Below are 16,178 nucleotides of genomic sequence, written 5' to 3'. Positions count from 1 at the left end.
TTTATATGGTGCGTTTCTAAAAAAAAAAAAAAACTATGACTCGCCGCCACCAAAGTTCAGACATTGATAACTTTGACCATAGCTATTCCTGCGATATTAGCCTAATATGCTGACGAAATTAGACAACTTTCATGTCGTTTTGTATCTTCATACCTTACCTTCATGTTGGATAGTGTGTTGTCCGAGTGTGGAGAGCAACTGGTGCCGATGCCGTCGTGGAGTCGCCCTTTATACCGCGAGTGAGCCTCTGTCGTCTGTCAAGGCTATGAGCGTGACCCGCCCACCAGCCGCTAAGGCACCCCATGTAGTGGGGGCGTGGCACTGCTCCTATGACGTATTCCTGAGTCATTGCACCGTAGCGATACATGACAATACTATGCATAGGTATTTGTACATGATTTGGTGCACAGGGTTAACCCGCGCCCCACTGGGGGGGGCTATTTATAGCCCCCCCTCCCGTTTTTCTGCAATAACTTCCAACCCGCTTGCCGGATCGACGCCAAACTTTCAGTACCTTCGGCTGCATCAATTTGACACCTTTTGTCAAAGTTTGAATTTCGTAGCTACCATAGGTCGGCCGGAAATGACGTCAGAGTGACGTCATGTTCGTCCGATTTCGACGCAAAACTTTGAACCACGGCAATCGCTCCCAAGAGCTCAGATTTTAAGCTAGATCCAATTTCTTTGCATGAAAGGACTCAGAATTGACCGCGCTATCAAACTGCAATCTCGGATTTTCAAAATTTTGAAAATTTCGAAAATTTTATATAATAATATTCAAAATTTATAGTTTTATATTTTTTTCAAAAAGTTTTTGACTTTTCGAAAAAAAACCGGAATATATGTGACAGAACGCATGATTATGACTAACTATAGCAAGTTTTAGCTAAATATCTTCAAAAATGGCCAAGTTATACGCATTATTGCAACAAATTCACAATTATTAATTTTTCAAATCAACTTTTCAGTACGTATTTGACATCGTACACCAATATAAATGGCACCATCGTGTTCCTGAGCTCAAACTGCATCCAATAGACACCTTTTTTGTTGAAAAATTTTAACTTCAAAATTTGACCTTTTTTGACCTGAAAGTGACCTGACCTAAGCTAAATTCGACTCAAAATGACCTCGAATGACACAGACGACATCAAATTCGAAATCTATGCCCTAAATGGACCATAAAACATGTGTCACGTGACCGACGCATGATATAATATTTCCGTGACCTGTGATGACCTGACCCTGACCTGAAAATCAAAGTACAAGTTTGATACCCACAAGGTATCTAAAGCATCTGATTACGAGTGTGGAAACCAAAAATGAGCCTGATCTGACTTGTAAGACGGCGGCCAGAGCCCAAAATGTGAACAAGCCAAAATGCTAATAATTTTTACTTTGACCTGACCTGTGACGTCATCGGTGACCTCGAGGTCAATGAAATTAGGTTTCGTTCGACAGTTTTTCCGGGGCTTTCAGACGCCGTTCGAATTTTGACGATCGGCCCAGTAGTTTCGGAGTTAGGAGGGGGGGCTATGAATAGCCCCCCCCCCCCCTCCAGTAGGGCGTGTTATACACAGACCCCAGTGGGGCGCGGCCGTTACCTATATTTTCATAGAACGTCACACATACGAGCATATCTTTATCTTCTGGTAGATACATTTTTTCCTGTCATCTTCTGCCAAAATTGTACCCTGAAGTAATGACATAGCTATAAAGTTACCAAAAACACATTGAAATCAGTCGATGTTCGCAATAGCGACCCTCACATCACTTAGATGACTTCTATGACATTTTCAATTTGTTAGTGTTACACTGCATAATTTGATTTTCGATGGTTTGAGTATAGCCCCTCTCTTCGGATTGTGTCAGTCCAAAAGAGAGGTTAAACGAGGCCCACTGCTGCGGCGCACAATGCGGTAATGCCACATGCAAATCAGGCCAATTGGTCTCCCACATCCTCTTGTTCCATAGACCTGAAATGGCTTAGGAACATAACCCGAAATTGCCCAATTGAAGTCTGTTTGGCTTGTAGGGTTACAGTCTGTCAGCGTAGTGAGACCATTTCAGAGCCGGAAGGGTGCAGCTAGGAATGGGGGTGTGACATTGGTCTGGGCGGTCACCTCATGGTGCGCCATCCGAGGCTGAGCTCGTCTCCAGGGACAGGACACACCAAGCTTCTCAAACTGACCTCACCCTGCACAGATGCTCAAATACATGCCTCGATTACAGCTTACCCGAGTCGGATGAAGGTAACCGTCCAGACCTGAACAGAGGCCTTGAAGCGTTGCGGGAAGGATTTGTGCGTGCTGAGGACACATCAGAGGGGTCAGAGGACAACTCAAAACAAAGCATCCATGAGTGCATTTTGTATCGAAGCATAACAACGAAGCATAACATCCTTTCTTCAAAGCACTGTGCTCAGCTTCCGAGCTGCGCACCGTTTCCCATGGCCGGATGGTAAACACGGTGCGCTGTATGCACCCACAGCTAGTCTGTGGGCACTCACAGGCTGGTTGTGGGCACCCATCAGACTGCTGTGGGCACCCACAGACGGCTGTGGGCACTCACAGACGCCTGTGGGCACTCACAGACGCCTGTGGGCACTCACAGATGGCGGTGGGCACCCGCAGACTTCTGAGGCACAGTGCCTAGAAGTCTGCGTTTGAGACTTCTCGTTTGAACACCCTCTTTGCGGCTATCCACCAATCAATAATGAATGGTGACACTATTCACAGGCTTTTTGGCACAGTTTAACTCTTCTTTTCTGCAGAAGTTAAGATATCAGGTCTGATTCTGTCAAAATCAGGTCACCAGGGCATGTCAAGTGACCTAACCTCAATAAAAGTTGTCATATGCTCGTCATAGCTACACCAGCCGACTGATGCCTTAGAACTCAATAAAGCGCTTTATAAGGGCGACAGTTTCCCTAAATCTTGTACATGCTTCGTATTTTGGTATATCGTTGACCTAAGGTCAGGTCAGTTTCGCGACTCCTCCTTTTTACGTAAATTGATGAAAATTGAACTGCAACTCTTTTGGATGCATGCTATTTTAAACACTTTGAAACATTGTGAAGGAGGTAAATATTGAAGTTGGAATTAAAAACCTGCACCGCTAACCCCACCTTAGACCCCTGAGGGCATCTTAGGTCATTTGGGGTAACCACCAGTTTTACAAAAAACTTTTGATAGACATGTAACTTCTAAAGCCATGAAAACTCTTCACTCGTAAATACCTAAGTTCAGATTGATGATATGAATCGATTGATTACGGAGCGAGCAAAGCGAGCGTAGTCTTTCCTTTTCTTTCTGAATTTCTTTCTTTTCTTTCTGTTTCTTTCTGAAATTTATGAGTACTAGAGGTACAGGTTTACGCGATAACTGTATGTTTTGATATGTATGATTAACGGATGCATTAGTTTGGGTGTAGACACTTGCTGGTATTATTTGTGTAGAACTGGGTAACTGCTTTTAATTGAACTGTAAAGTATGATGGTGATGCATGCGAGTTGTTCGAGCCCTTTGTAAGATTAGGATGTTACTTAATTCAACCCTACCCTACCCTACCCTACCCCTATCCCTACACTACCCTAACCTACCCTACCCTACCCTACCCTACAATCCCCTACCCTACCCTACCCTACCCAACCCCTACCCCTACCCTACCCTACCCTACCCTACCCTACCCCTACACTACACTACCCTACCCTACCCTACCCTACAATCCCCTACCCTACCCTACCCTACAATCCCCTACCCTACCCTACCCTACCCTACCCCACCCTACCCTACCCTACCGTACCCTACCCTACCCTACCCTTATACTACCCTACCCTTCCCTACCCTACCCTACTCTACCCTACCCTACCCTACCCTACCCTACCCGACCCGACCCTACCCTACCCTACCCTACCCTACCCCTACACTACCCTACCCTACACTACCCTACCCCTGCCCTACCCTATCCTACCCTACCCCTACCCTATCCTACCCTACCCCTACCCCTACCCTACCCTACCCTACCCTACCCTACCCTACCCCTAACTCTACACTACCCTACCCTACCCCTACCCTACCCTACCCTACCCTACTCTACCCCTACACTACCCTACCCTACCCTACCCTACTCTACCCTACTCTACCCTACCCTACCCTACCCTACAATCCCCTACCCTACCCTACCCTAACCTACCCTACCCTACCCATACCCTACCCTACCCTACCCTACCCTACCCTACACTACCACCGACAGTCCAAGTTTCAGCTAAATCGGCCCAGAAACGGCTGAGATATTGCAAACACAAATTTATCGTATTTACTGGCGAATCCCCTTGGCGAGGGGTGCCCGGCGCCGGTATTCGTTGTCAAAGGTCAATGACCTCCCGGCTCTGATTATTTCCAGTCAGTTTTTAAGCGAACAACTGAGCCTAAAGCACGTGCCCTCTGCTCGGCGCCGGTCGCGGCCCCACCACGTGCACACCGCTGAACCCACACCCTCGAAAATTTAATACGACAAATGAGTGCACGCGTCCGACTTGTAGCGAAAATTTCACCCCCGTAGCCCTTACCGTTCCCGAGCAATGGCCTGTTTTTGTCGATTCTAATGCTGCGGTAATTTTTGTAGGGTAGCTTCATTCCTTCTACCAAGTATTGGACTATTCCCGAAGCATGTGGATGACCCCTTATGCACGTGCCACGTGCAAAACGAAGAGGTGTCACTTTTGAAATAGTTGCAATATTTCGGTAACTACTTCGCCGATTGCGCTAAAAGTTTGCATATAGGTAGGCACCCACTAAGCAATGCATTTCCATGTGCCAGAGTTGGGATGCTGCTGCACGTGCCCACGTGCAGGGGTCGTTTCCAGATCTCGAGAACGGCTGGGCCGATTGTGCTCAAATCTGGCACATCGCTAGAGACCGGTTAGTAGGGTGCCGTGCACAAGTCAGTTGGAAGTACCCCCTCGAAATTTCGCACGTGTAAGGCTCACCCTCTTGCTCGCTCTGTTAGTCGCCCCAAAAGGCGTTATACTGGTAATCCTACGGCGTTAAATCTATCTTAACCCGCGCCCCACTGGGGTCCGCGTATAACGCGCCCTGCTGGGGGGCTCTTCATAGCCCCCCTTCTAACTCCGAAACTACTGGGCCGATCGTCAAAATTCAAATGGCGTCTGATAACCCAGGAAAAACTGTCGAACGAAACCTAATTTCATTGACCTCGAGATCACCGGTGACGTCACAGATCAGGTCAAAGTAAAAATTATTAGCATTTTGGCTTGTTCACATTTTGGGCTCTGGCCGCCGTCTTACAAGTTAGATCAGACTCCGTTACGGTCCAAACTCCATAGTGAGGCGGACATACGAATCTACCAGAGTTTGGCGACGAAATGTTACACCAAATTGCTAAGTAATGGGTACCATTAGGTAGGTCATACAATTTTCTCTAGCATCGCACCGTAGATGCAGTAAAAAGTGTTATACTTTTCAATGTCTATACCAAAGAAACATGCTATGTCATCACCGATGACGCGACATAGTTATGCTTTATTGGGGTTGGCGGTGTAGTCTGTGATGCCATCACAATGAAAATAGCCTAGTTTTGTAGAGCATCAAATTCTGATTCCATAACGACTCTCGCTAGTCCATTTTCAATTATAAATAAGCCTTTTAGTGCGCTGCAAAGTCAAAACGAAGCCCGAAATGGTGCCGACGGCCGCCGTTAACACAGTCCCCTATGGTAAACAGGTTAGTTCACATTCCGGCCGCTATGCGGGCGGCGGCGGCGCCACCTGTCCTCATGTCCGCCTTGGACCGTAACGCATTTTTGGTTTACACACTCGTAATCAGATGCTTTAGATACCCTGAGGGTATCAAACTTGTACTTTGATTTTCAGGTCAGGGTCAGGTCATCACAGGTCACGGAAATATTATATCATGCGTCGGTCACGTGACACATGTTTTATGGTCTATTTAGGCCATAGATGTCGATTTTGATGTCGTTTGTGTCATTCGAGGTCATTTTGACTTGAATTTAGCTTAGGTCAGGTCACTTTCAGGTCAAAAAAGGTCAAATTTTAAAGTTAAAGTTTTCCAACAAAAAAGGTGTCTATTATAGATGCAGTGTGAGCTCAGGAACACGATGGTGCTATCTATATTGGTGTACGATGTTTAAAACGTACTGAAAAATTGATTTGAAAAATTTAATATTGTGAATTTTTTTGCAATAATGCGTATAACTTGGCCATTTTTGAAGATATTTAGCGAACACTTGCTAGAGTAAGTCATAAGCATGTGTTCTATCACATATATTCAGGTTTTTTTTTCTCGAAAATTCAAAAAGTGTTTGAAAAAAACATAAAGATATAAATTTTTAGTTTCATTTTATATAATTTTCGAAATTTTCAAAATATTGAAAATCCAAGATAGCAGTTTGATAGCGCAGTCTATTCGAAGTCCTCTCATGCAAAGAAATTGGATCTAGCTTAAAAACGGAGCTCTTGGGAGCGATTGCCGTGGTTCAATGTTTTACGTCGAAATCGGCCGAATATGGCGTCACTCTGACGTCATATTCGGTCGACCTATGGTAGTTACGAAGTTCATATTTTGACACAAGGTGTCAAATTGATGCAGCCGAAGGTACTGAAAGTTTGGCGTTGATACATCAAGCGGTTTGGAAGTTATTGCAGAAAAACGGGAAGGGGGCTATAGCCCCCCTCCCGTTTTTCGCCAATAACTTCTAAACGCGTTACGCCAGCGACGCCAAACTTTCAGTACCTTATCATACATCAATGTAACACGTTTTCTGAAAATTTGAGCGAAACCTGTCGGAATTTTCTTTTAGGAAGTGACGTTTAAGTGACGTCATGTTCGCCATTTTTGCCTAAAAAACGGCAAAATTTCAAACGCCGCTAATATCTTCATTTTTAAAGGAATCAGGACGTAACAAAAAGGTTAGGTATAGGTACGTGATACTACCTTGTCTATCAAATGGCTATCTCGGTTTTTTGAAAGTTTTGGATTTTGGCCCAATGTTTTTCAAAAAACTGATTTTTGGGGGGGGGGAAATAATGATAAAATCCAAAAGTTTTAGTTTATCGAAAAAACCCGGAATATTTGTCAGAGAAGTGGTCTATGTGCACCTACATACCAAGTTTAGGAAGAATCGGTTCAAAAATGTGGATTGAAAAATGAAGTTTTTGGAAGTTCTAGACCTCGTACGAAAACAAAAAACAGCACCATTCGATTTGCCGTGAAAAACTGCATCAGAATAGACACCTTTTTACGTCTTAACAACCAACTTCAAAATTTGACCTCACTTGACCTGACCTTGACCTTACCTCGACCTGAAACTCATACAGATGTGGTCCATATCACTTTTTGAGTGTGCCTATTGAATTTTACGAATAAAATGACCCATAAAACATGTGTCGCATATGCCTTTATCTATATTTCGTTTTTGGTGACCTGACCTGACCTTGACCTTGACCTTTGCATGACATTGTATGCAACGAATATTGTCTTGGTAGCCTAAGAACACGTTTTGGGCAATCCGTCTCAGTCCATTCTTCGGCAACTACGGTGTAAGGCCGATACTGTAGAAACTTGCGTTTTGTACCCTTACCTGACCTTGACCTGACCTACGACTTACCTAAGCAAAAAACATGGCTCTCAAGATCCACCTTGTTGAGAGCTTTCGATTGCCGTTTTCCCCGTCTTTGTACGACCATCGGTTCGGAAGTTAGACATGAGGGGGGGGCAGAATCTGCCCCCCCCCAGCAGGGCGCGTATGGCTGAATAGCCCAGCGGGGCGCGGGCTAAGATCTGGATTTCTTTCTGCTGCGGTTAATCTCTTTTACACGTACGAGTGCGCTGTGTGCTCAACAGTCAACACACATGCACTGTCGCATAGAACATGTATGCAATGACAAAAGCGTTTATTTACACCTCATAAATAGCTCAATCATCATCAGTCACTCCACTAATAACCTATCAACGAATTAATAGTGAGCGGGCTTGTAGGCAGGGGCCGGCTTGTAGGTGGGGGCAGGCTTGTAGGCAGGCTTATAGGCAGGGGCCGGCTTGTAGGCAGGGGCAGGGTGGTAGGGGGCCGGCTTGTAGGCAGGGGCCGGGTGGTAGGGGGCGGGCTTGTAGGCAGGAGCCGGGTGGTAGGGGGCCGGCTTGTAGGCAGGGGCAGAGTGCTGCTCGGGGTAGGCGGCCTCTCCGTCGTAGGTGACCTCGGCGTTGTATCCACCGTAGTGGTCAGCCGTGTACTTGACGTGCTGGGTACGGCCGTCGGGCAGAACCACCGAGTAGTAGCCCTGCACGTTGTGACCGTCGCTCTGCTCGTTGCGGGCGAAGTTAGTGCCGGTGTAGTGGTCGTTGACGGCGTAGTCGAAGGCGAACGGCCTGGCCTCCTCCTTGTACTGGGTCTGCGGATGGTAGGGAGCCGGCTTGTAGGCCGGAACGGGGTGGTACGGAGCCGGAGCCGGGTGGTACGGAGCCGGAGCCGGGTGGTACGGAGCCGGAGCCGGGTGGTACGGAGCCGGAGAATCGGCGGCGGCCACGACCAGCACGGCGGCAACGAGGAACACCTGGAACATACGTGAGTGCATTTTACATGTTGCATTTCTTTCTAAAAAAAAGCTATGACTCTCGTCGCCACCAAATTTCAGACATTGATAACTTGCACCATAGATATTCTTTCGATATTAACTTTTAAGTTTTTTAGTATTTTAAGTATATTTAACTTAAGTATTTAGGTAAAGATATTAAGTATTTTTAACTTTTTGTCTGATATCACGTTGTTTTAATGCATAAGGTGATCTCTGACTCCGTTTTAATTGGGCATGTCTTGTTGACGGTTATACCAAATACACAAATACACAATACACAAATATTAGCCTAGTATGCTTACGGAAAATACAATTTTTCATGTCGTTTTGTATCTTCATATCTTACCTTCATGTTGGATGGTGTGTTGTCCGAGTGTGGAGAGCAACTGGTGCCGATGCCGTCGTGGAGTCGCCCTTTATACCGCGAGTGAGCCTCTGTCGTCTGTCAAGGCTATGAGCGTGACCCGCCCACCAGCCGCTAAGGCACCCCGGCCCATGTAGTGGGGGCGTGGCACTACTCCTATGACGTATTCCTGAGTCATAGCACTTTAGCGATACATGACATTACTATGCATAGGTACATGATTTGCTGCACAAGGCTATATTTTTATACAAGTTACACACACGAGCATATCTTTATCTTTTGATAGATAGGTACATTTTTTCCTGCCACCTTCTACCAAAATGGACCCTGAAATGATGACATGGTTATGAAGTTAGTAGAAAAGCACATAACCCGTGCATCGACGGGGGGAGGGCGGATATCCGCCCCCCTGAGGTTTTTAATAAATAGCGGGGAAAACAGCGGCGCATAGCGCCTTAAAATTTACCATGGATATTTTACATCAATTTTACACATGATGTGCAAGATTGAACCTCCTACCTTTCAAGCAGGGGTGTAACTTTATGATATTGTCCTGCCCTTCACGTACGGTTCGTCGCTGCGCTGCGCCGGCCCGGCCGGTGGCTGGCCGGTGGCCTCAATAAACAAGACAGAAATGAAAACACACATTAAAGAAATATGGGACTACGACAACATGGATGTGGAAAAACTCACCAACTCCTTACTTTACACAGACTGGCAGCAAATACTTGACAAAGACGTTGACGAAGCTACCAAACTATTCACATCAACCATTTTAACTGCTGCAAAGGATGCTATCCCAACTAAAACTGTATACAGCAAACACAAAAACAAACCATGGATCACAGGTCAACTGAAACAAAACATTAGAAAGAGAGATAGACTGTTCAAGCGGGCCAAAGAGAAACAGACAGAACACAATTGGCAGCAATGGAAAGCACAAAGAAACAAAGTAACAGATATGAATCGTAGGCTTAAGAAGAACTATATTCAATCCCAACTAAACATGCTCACTGAAAACAAGTACACCCCATACAAATACCACCAAATACTTAGACACAATACAGGTAGTAGAAGAACCCAGAATATCCCACCCTTAGAAGAACCAAACGGTGACATTATAACAGATGACGACAAAAAAGCAACCCTACTAAACGACTACTTTGCCAAACAATCTCACTTCGAACATGACAATAACGAACGAGCCCCGCCTACTGTTTACTCTAACACAGACGCTCCACCGTTAGAAAATATGTATGTGACTGGACGTGAAATCCTCTCAATACTCAACTCTCTAGATCCCAATAAGTCATGTGGAGCTGATAAACTTCCGAACAAAATATTAAAGTTAACAGCACTGCTTATCTACGAACCCCTTACCCAACTCTTTAACAAATCCCTCAGATTTGGTATATTTCCGGACTCATGGAAAGAGGCTATAGTTCACCCGATATATAAAAATAAAGGCTCTCAATCTGACCCCCAAAACTATCGCCCCATAAGCCTTTTACCGTGTCTCTCTAAAATATTAGAAAAAGTTGTATTTAACCGAATCTACAAGCATATAACTGAAAACAACTTACTATCGGACAAACAAAGTGGATACCGACCGCGACACAGTACCCAACTACAACTGACTTATCTGACACACAAAATTTACAAAGCTTTGGACGACGGACGAGACTTTACGGCAATATACCTAGACATTTCCAAATACTTTGACAAGATCTGGCACACAGGACTATTGACTAAATGCGAACGAGAATTCAATATAACGGGACGACTTCTCGACTGGCTGACTTCATACTTGAACGACAGGCGACAACAGGTAGTCATCAGTGACACATTCTCTACAACACAGACGACTAACGCAGGCTGTCCCCAAGGCTCAGTATTAGGACCCCTTCTCGCTATGATGTATCTCAATGGACTAGCAGACAAAGTGACAAATGACATTCTTTTCTTCGCTGACGATACCTCTCTCTATGCCTCTCACACCAGTCAAAACATAGACGAATTACAAACTTCCCTACAACAAGACTTAGACACTATAGCAAGTTACGCAAGAGATTGGAACATCACCTTCAATTCCACAAAGACTACACAGCAGACATTCAGCAATAAAAGTTTACTATGCTCCCCGCATCTCACTTTCGAAGGACAAACCATACAACAAGAAAACAATCACAAACACCTTGGAGTCATCTTTTCAACTGACAACCGTTTTCACGCGCATATAAACTCGATTATAAAAAAGGTCAACATTGCTTTGAGTCCACTTTACCCAATAGCCCGGATGACACCGAGAGAAGTCCTTAAACAAATTTACACAACATATATACTGCCACACTTCGACTACTGCGACGTGATATACGACGGACAAATAACAGTCACCGACGAAATCAGACTTGAAAGAACGCAAAACAGGGTAGCGAGACTAGTGACTGGTACAGACTTACGGACACCAACGGACGGACTCAGACGGGAACTAGGATGGACAAAACTCAAGACCAGACGTACCAAACACAAACTCATATTCTACAGAAAACTCTTACACGAACAAGAAACAATGCCCACCTACATAACAACTATGCTTCCCGACCTTAGACAAAATGCAACAAACCGGACATTACGCAACTCAAACACTCATACATTACCAATCCATCGAACCCTATCCTTTAAAAGATCCTTCATCCCAGACACGACCAGACTATGGAACAACCTTCCCGAATCAATCCGCTCTCTTCCTACCCTCAAATCATTTAAAGCAGCTCTCGAGCAACACCTAGGCACTGAAAAACCACCTCCATATCTCGCCTTCGGAAGCCGAGAAGGCAATCGTTTACACACCCAACTACGCCTCAATATGTCCATCCTGAACGCTCACCAATATAAAATCCAAAAATGTCCCACTCCCCACGGCGCTTGCGGATATCACTCAGAAGATACACCACACTTCATACTTAGATGCCCACTCTACCAACAACACCGAACACAGCTATTCACAATCATATCAACCACTCTAGGACACGAATTCACAACACTAGATCATCAAACACAGTTAGACATACTACTGTATGGTGAGGGCCTCGACACCGGCAGCGGCCTCAGAGTTGCCTCTGAGTTCCAAAAATTTATCTTCAGTACAAGACGGTTCAACAATTAAATCGTCCCCAGACCAGCCAGTGGCACAACAAAAAAGTAATCACTCGCATCAGTAATAACATCCATCATTAACACATCCGGTGGTGTTCTTTCCTTTCTGTTGTATGTGCTGTATGTTTTGTTCAAGCTCGACTTCAGCTTCGTTCGTTTTTTTTTTCAGGAAAGGTGCTTTAATTTAAGCCGGTAGGCTTCTGCGCCGATCCTTTGTGTCACTGATTTATGATGTTTTCTATTTCTTACTTACTTCCCATGTGACGCAAAAAATATATGATGATGATGATGATGATGATGTTGCCTAATGTACACGTGCAGTATAACCCGGCGGCCTCTGCCCGCGCCGCCGCTGCCGCCGCTGCTGCCTGTGCTATCGCCGCCGCCTTGCAGCTACTGTATCGAGTGTTTGTTAAATTAATTATAAAAAAAGAGTGCGCCCGTTCAACTGTCGGTCGGTGAGGACTTGGGGTGGTCTGAACCTATTGCTGTGTTTCTGTGCGCACGATAACACTGAACCGCCGCTACAAAGCGATGACACGGTGCGGGAGCGGCCGAGACCCCGGCAGCCCGGACGGCAGGGCCTTTCTTCTTGTTACTAGTGCTGCGACGGTCGCAGGTGATTTTGACGTGTGTCAGTGCTTTTGTCACCGTGTGGCGAGTTCACTGGTGTTTATACCGCACGTGGTTTCATGTGACCCGTGCGGAGAAGACTGGCGGGTCGAGAGGTCAGTGCTGTGTCCCCTGATGTGACAAGTGTGTGATGGATGTGATCCAATACAATAAGTGCTATGAAAAAAACTTTATGATATTGTCAGGGGGGGCTCAGCAGTCAGCAGCAAAACTTTCCATATTTGGGATGTCTGTACGTACCTACCTACGGGTTTTCGTCAGGGGGGATGGATCGGCCGGCTAAAAACTTAAACCTATAGATATTGTTACTGTACTTTGTCAGGCCGATGCACTATATGTCTAATGGTATGGGCCAAATGCCTGCACAGTACAGTCTGAAGTCCGTTTCCATTTGACACCGTTAACGGTAAAGCCTTTTGTCTTCTACGAGGTATACATGTTTACAATTACATGTGCCACCGCAGTCTGATAGGCAATGCCATAGACCACTATATACCTATATACGATATATAGTGGTCTATGGTAATGCATATACATGCCTGCGTCTGCGTGTGGGGGTGCTTAATCACATGCTTGATGAGGGTGCTTAACGAGGGTTACAACTCCCGATCTGTTTTTGACTCGAGTATGAATTGGCGGCGCGAAGCGCCGCGAAAATTGGCAAAATCACTTGGCAAAACAGCTCTAAAACATGACTTTTGCAGCCTGTGTAACAAGTTTGATGCCAGAGCACCTAAGATCTGATCACCAAGTCAAGTGGCCTTGCATATAAAAAAAATTGAGGCCCTTTCAACCGTATAGCTTATATCCTACAGGGTGTTTCACAATAAACGTTACTTTTGATAAGCTTTTAAAATGACCTCATCTATTTGTATGCCCATAAATTCTATATTCATTTTGTTGCAAATTCTTTCGGTTTTTTTATCCTTACAAAAACTATGACGAATCATCAAGTGCATTCTTTATGTACGTGCAATGTCCACGCCATCAAAACGGGTCAATTCGCTGTTAAGCTTCAGGGTCCTTCACAATGAATGTTGCTTTTCAAATGACGATGTTTCAGTGACATGTATTACATATGGCTCATTAGTATTACCACATGAGACAGCAGAACAGTAGGACTGATGAACATATAACTTTCAGTTCAGCACCCTTCACGGGTTATCCACTATGCCACCTTTCCGTCTGACTTTTTCAACCAGATTTTCTGGGATCGCCGTCCGGCCAGGAGGCGGGGCTGGTCTCGTGTTTCCAGTCTTCTGGAACCTTTCTACCACCCGTTTGAAAGACATTTTTGACGGAATATCCTTCCTCCTTTTAAAATGGCTACCGAAACTCCGTCGCACTGCAGTCAGACTCCGCAAAGCGCCGTAATGCATGACCATTGACCACCCATACCGCCTCATCATCTGTACACGGCGAATTGACCCGTTTTGACGGTGTTGGCATTGCACGTCCATACAGATGGAACCGTTGACGGTTTGTAAAAAAAATATAAGCACTAAAAACCGCAACAAATTTGCAGCAAAATGCATATAAAATTTACGCGCTTACGAACAAGTAAGATCTTCATTTAAGCTATTCAAAAGTAACATTTATTGTGAAACACCCTGTAGAAGTTTGAGTTTGTTTTAAACTGCTCAGCACTCAGCAGTGCGTAAGGAATCGAAATCCGGCGAGTTTTTGGAAATTGGAGAAACTTTTTATGGATATCCCCAATCTGTAGCGTCCAGGACCGCTTTCTGGATCCGCCACTGGTCAAGAAACATTCAGTCAAAAGAAAAAGGCTCATACCACAATTCAGTTTTACCGTGCTGTGGGTTTTAGGAGCATATCTGTTGTCAATGGTACAGAAAGAGTCGATCAATCGACTCTGCAGCACTGCACAGTAATGTAAAGGTAACGGCGCAAGCAATTCGTGTAATTCGGATTTTATATCTGTGATCTTACGAAGGGACAATGGACAAGTAAGCAGGAAATACAAAAATTGGCCTAGGCATTGTTGGAGGGACCCATTTGTTTGGAGCAGTCGATCGCTTTTTACGAATCTTTTTATCTCAGCCTCTGAAATAATGGGACGCCCTCACGACGGTGAAGCTGACTGAAACTCAGAGACCCAGGCGCAGGTTTAACCACCGATCCACATCTACCCAGTAGCGGCGGAACACTTCATTTAACGGGGGGGGGGGGGGGGGGGAGCACTGCCGACTTTTGGTCCCATTCTTTCCATGCAACGCCCATGGGGCTCATGTTAACCCTCGCCCGTATGGGGGGGGGGGGTCGACCGGACGAAACGAACCCTTCGTTTTTTGCGAATACTCGCGTAAACAGCGGCAGATCGCGACGAAACTTTCAGTACCCTCGCGTTAATCAATTTTACACCTACCCTGAAAATTTCATGACCCTTGTCCAAATGACCTTTGACCTGTGACCTACTTTTCGAGACCATGTTTGGCCGAAATCGCGATTCGGCGCATGTCGACTCGCATTAGCCGCGCGTTTGCAGTCTTTTCGTGGTTTTAAGCGTTCAACATGGGATATAATGTGGCTCCCATGCATTAGGGTGGATGTCAAGGTCACCGGAAGGTCAAGTCAGGTCATTGACCTTTGATGACCTCGGTTCACTTTTTCGAGTTTTACATGGTTCTAGACTAGATGCATTTAGGCTAGGTCGGGTCGGGTCAGGTCAGGTCAAGTGAAGTCAACCAGTAGGGGTCCTGCCAGGTATTCATAGTAGGTGTCAACCACCTCTGACAACTTCGTAACCTATTAGGAAGGCACCAAAACTACTTCGTAAATGTCCATATGGTTGCCAAATTCCAATTCAGCTCCAAAAACTAGCCTAGAAACATGTAAAACTCGAAAAAGTGAACCGAGGTCATCAAAGGTCAATGACCTGACCTGACCTTCAGGTGACCTTCACACCCACCTTAATGCATTGGGAGCAACATCATATCACATGTTTGAACGCTTGAAACCACGAAAAGACTGCAAACGCGCGGCTAATGCGAGCCGACATACGCCGAATCGCGATTCCGATGTCCGACCAAGCATGGTCTCAAAAAGTAGGTCACAGGTCAAAGGTCATTTGAGTCAGGGTCATGAAATTTTCAGGGTAGGTGTGAAATTGAATAACGCGAGGATACTCAGTTTCGTTGCGATCGGACGCTTTTTACGCGAGTTATTCGCGAAAAACTGGGGGGGGGGGGTCCGTTCGACCCCCTCCCCCCTACACGGGCGAGGGTGTTTACAAGTCCATGATCATCCCCCAACCTGGAAACTCATGTGTATGGTGGAAAATGGGGAAATTGGATGTTAGTGTCTTGCTATTTGTGTGTGTTTTGTCAAGAATTAAAAATTAATCAAGGGGGGCTCTAAGCTTCCCAAGGGGGGCTCAGTTCAGCACAGGGGGGG

At 45.5% G+C, this 16,178-nt stretch overlaps 1 protein-coding gene across 1 annotated transcript; it reads right to left on the bottom strand.

The window, feature by feature from the left end:
- Positions 1–7,949: 7,949 nt before the first annotated feature.
- On the bottom strand, positions 7,950–8,990 carry LOC122385236 (cuticle protein 7-like). The gene is made up of 2 exons (XM_043373368.1): positions 8,958–8,990; positions 7,950–8,590 (listed from the first exon to the last, which is right to left on the bottom strand). Exons 1-2 carry the CDS (start codon positions 8,961–8,963, stop codon positions 7,997–7,999), a joined length of 600 nt encoding a protein of 199 aa, XP_043229303.1. The 5' UTR covers positions 8,964–8,990; the 3' UTR covers positions 7,950–7,996.
- Positions 8,991–16,178: the final 7,188 nt, after the last annotated feature.

The sequence above is a fragment of the Amphibalanus amphitrite genome, unplaced genomic scaffold, assembly GCF_019059575.1.
Source record: "Amphibalanus amphitrite isolate SeventyFive unplaced genomic scaffold, NRLGWU_Aamphi_draft 000212F_arrow, whole genome shotgun sequence".
Classification (NCBI taxonomy): Eukaryota; Metazoa; Arthropoda; class Thecostraca; order Balanomorpha; family Balanidae; genus Amphibalanus; species Amphibalanus amphitrite.
The sequence above is the reverse complement of the archived record's forward strand: the minus strand, read 5'-3'. Positions and strand labels throughout refer to the sequence as shown.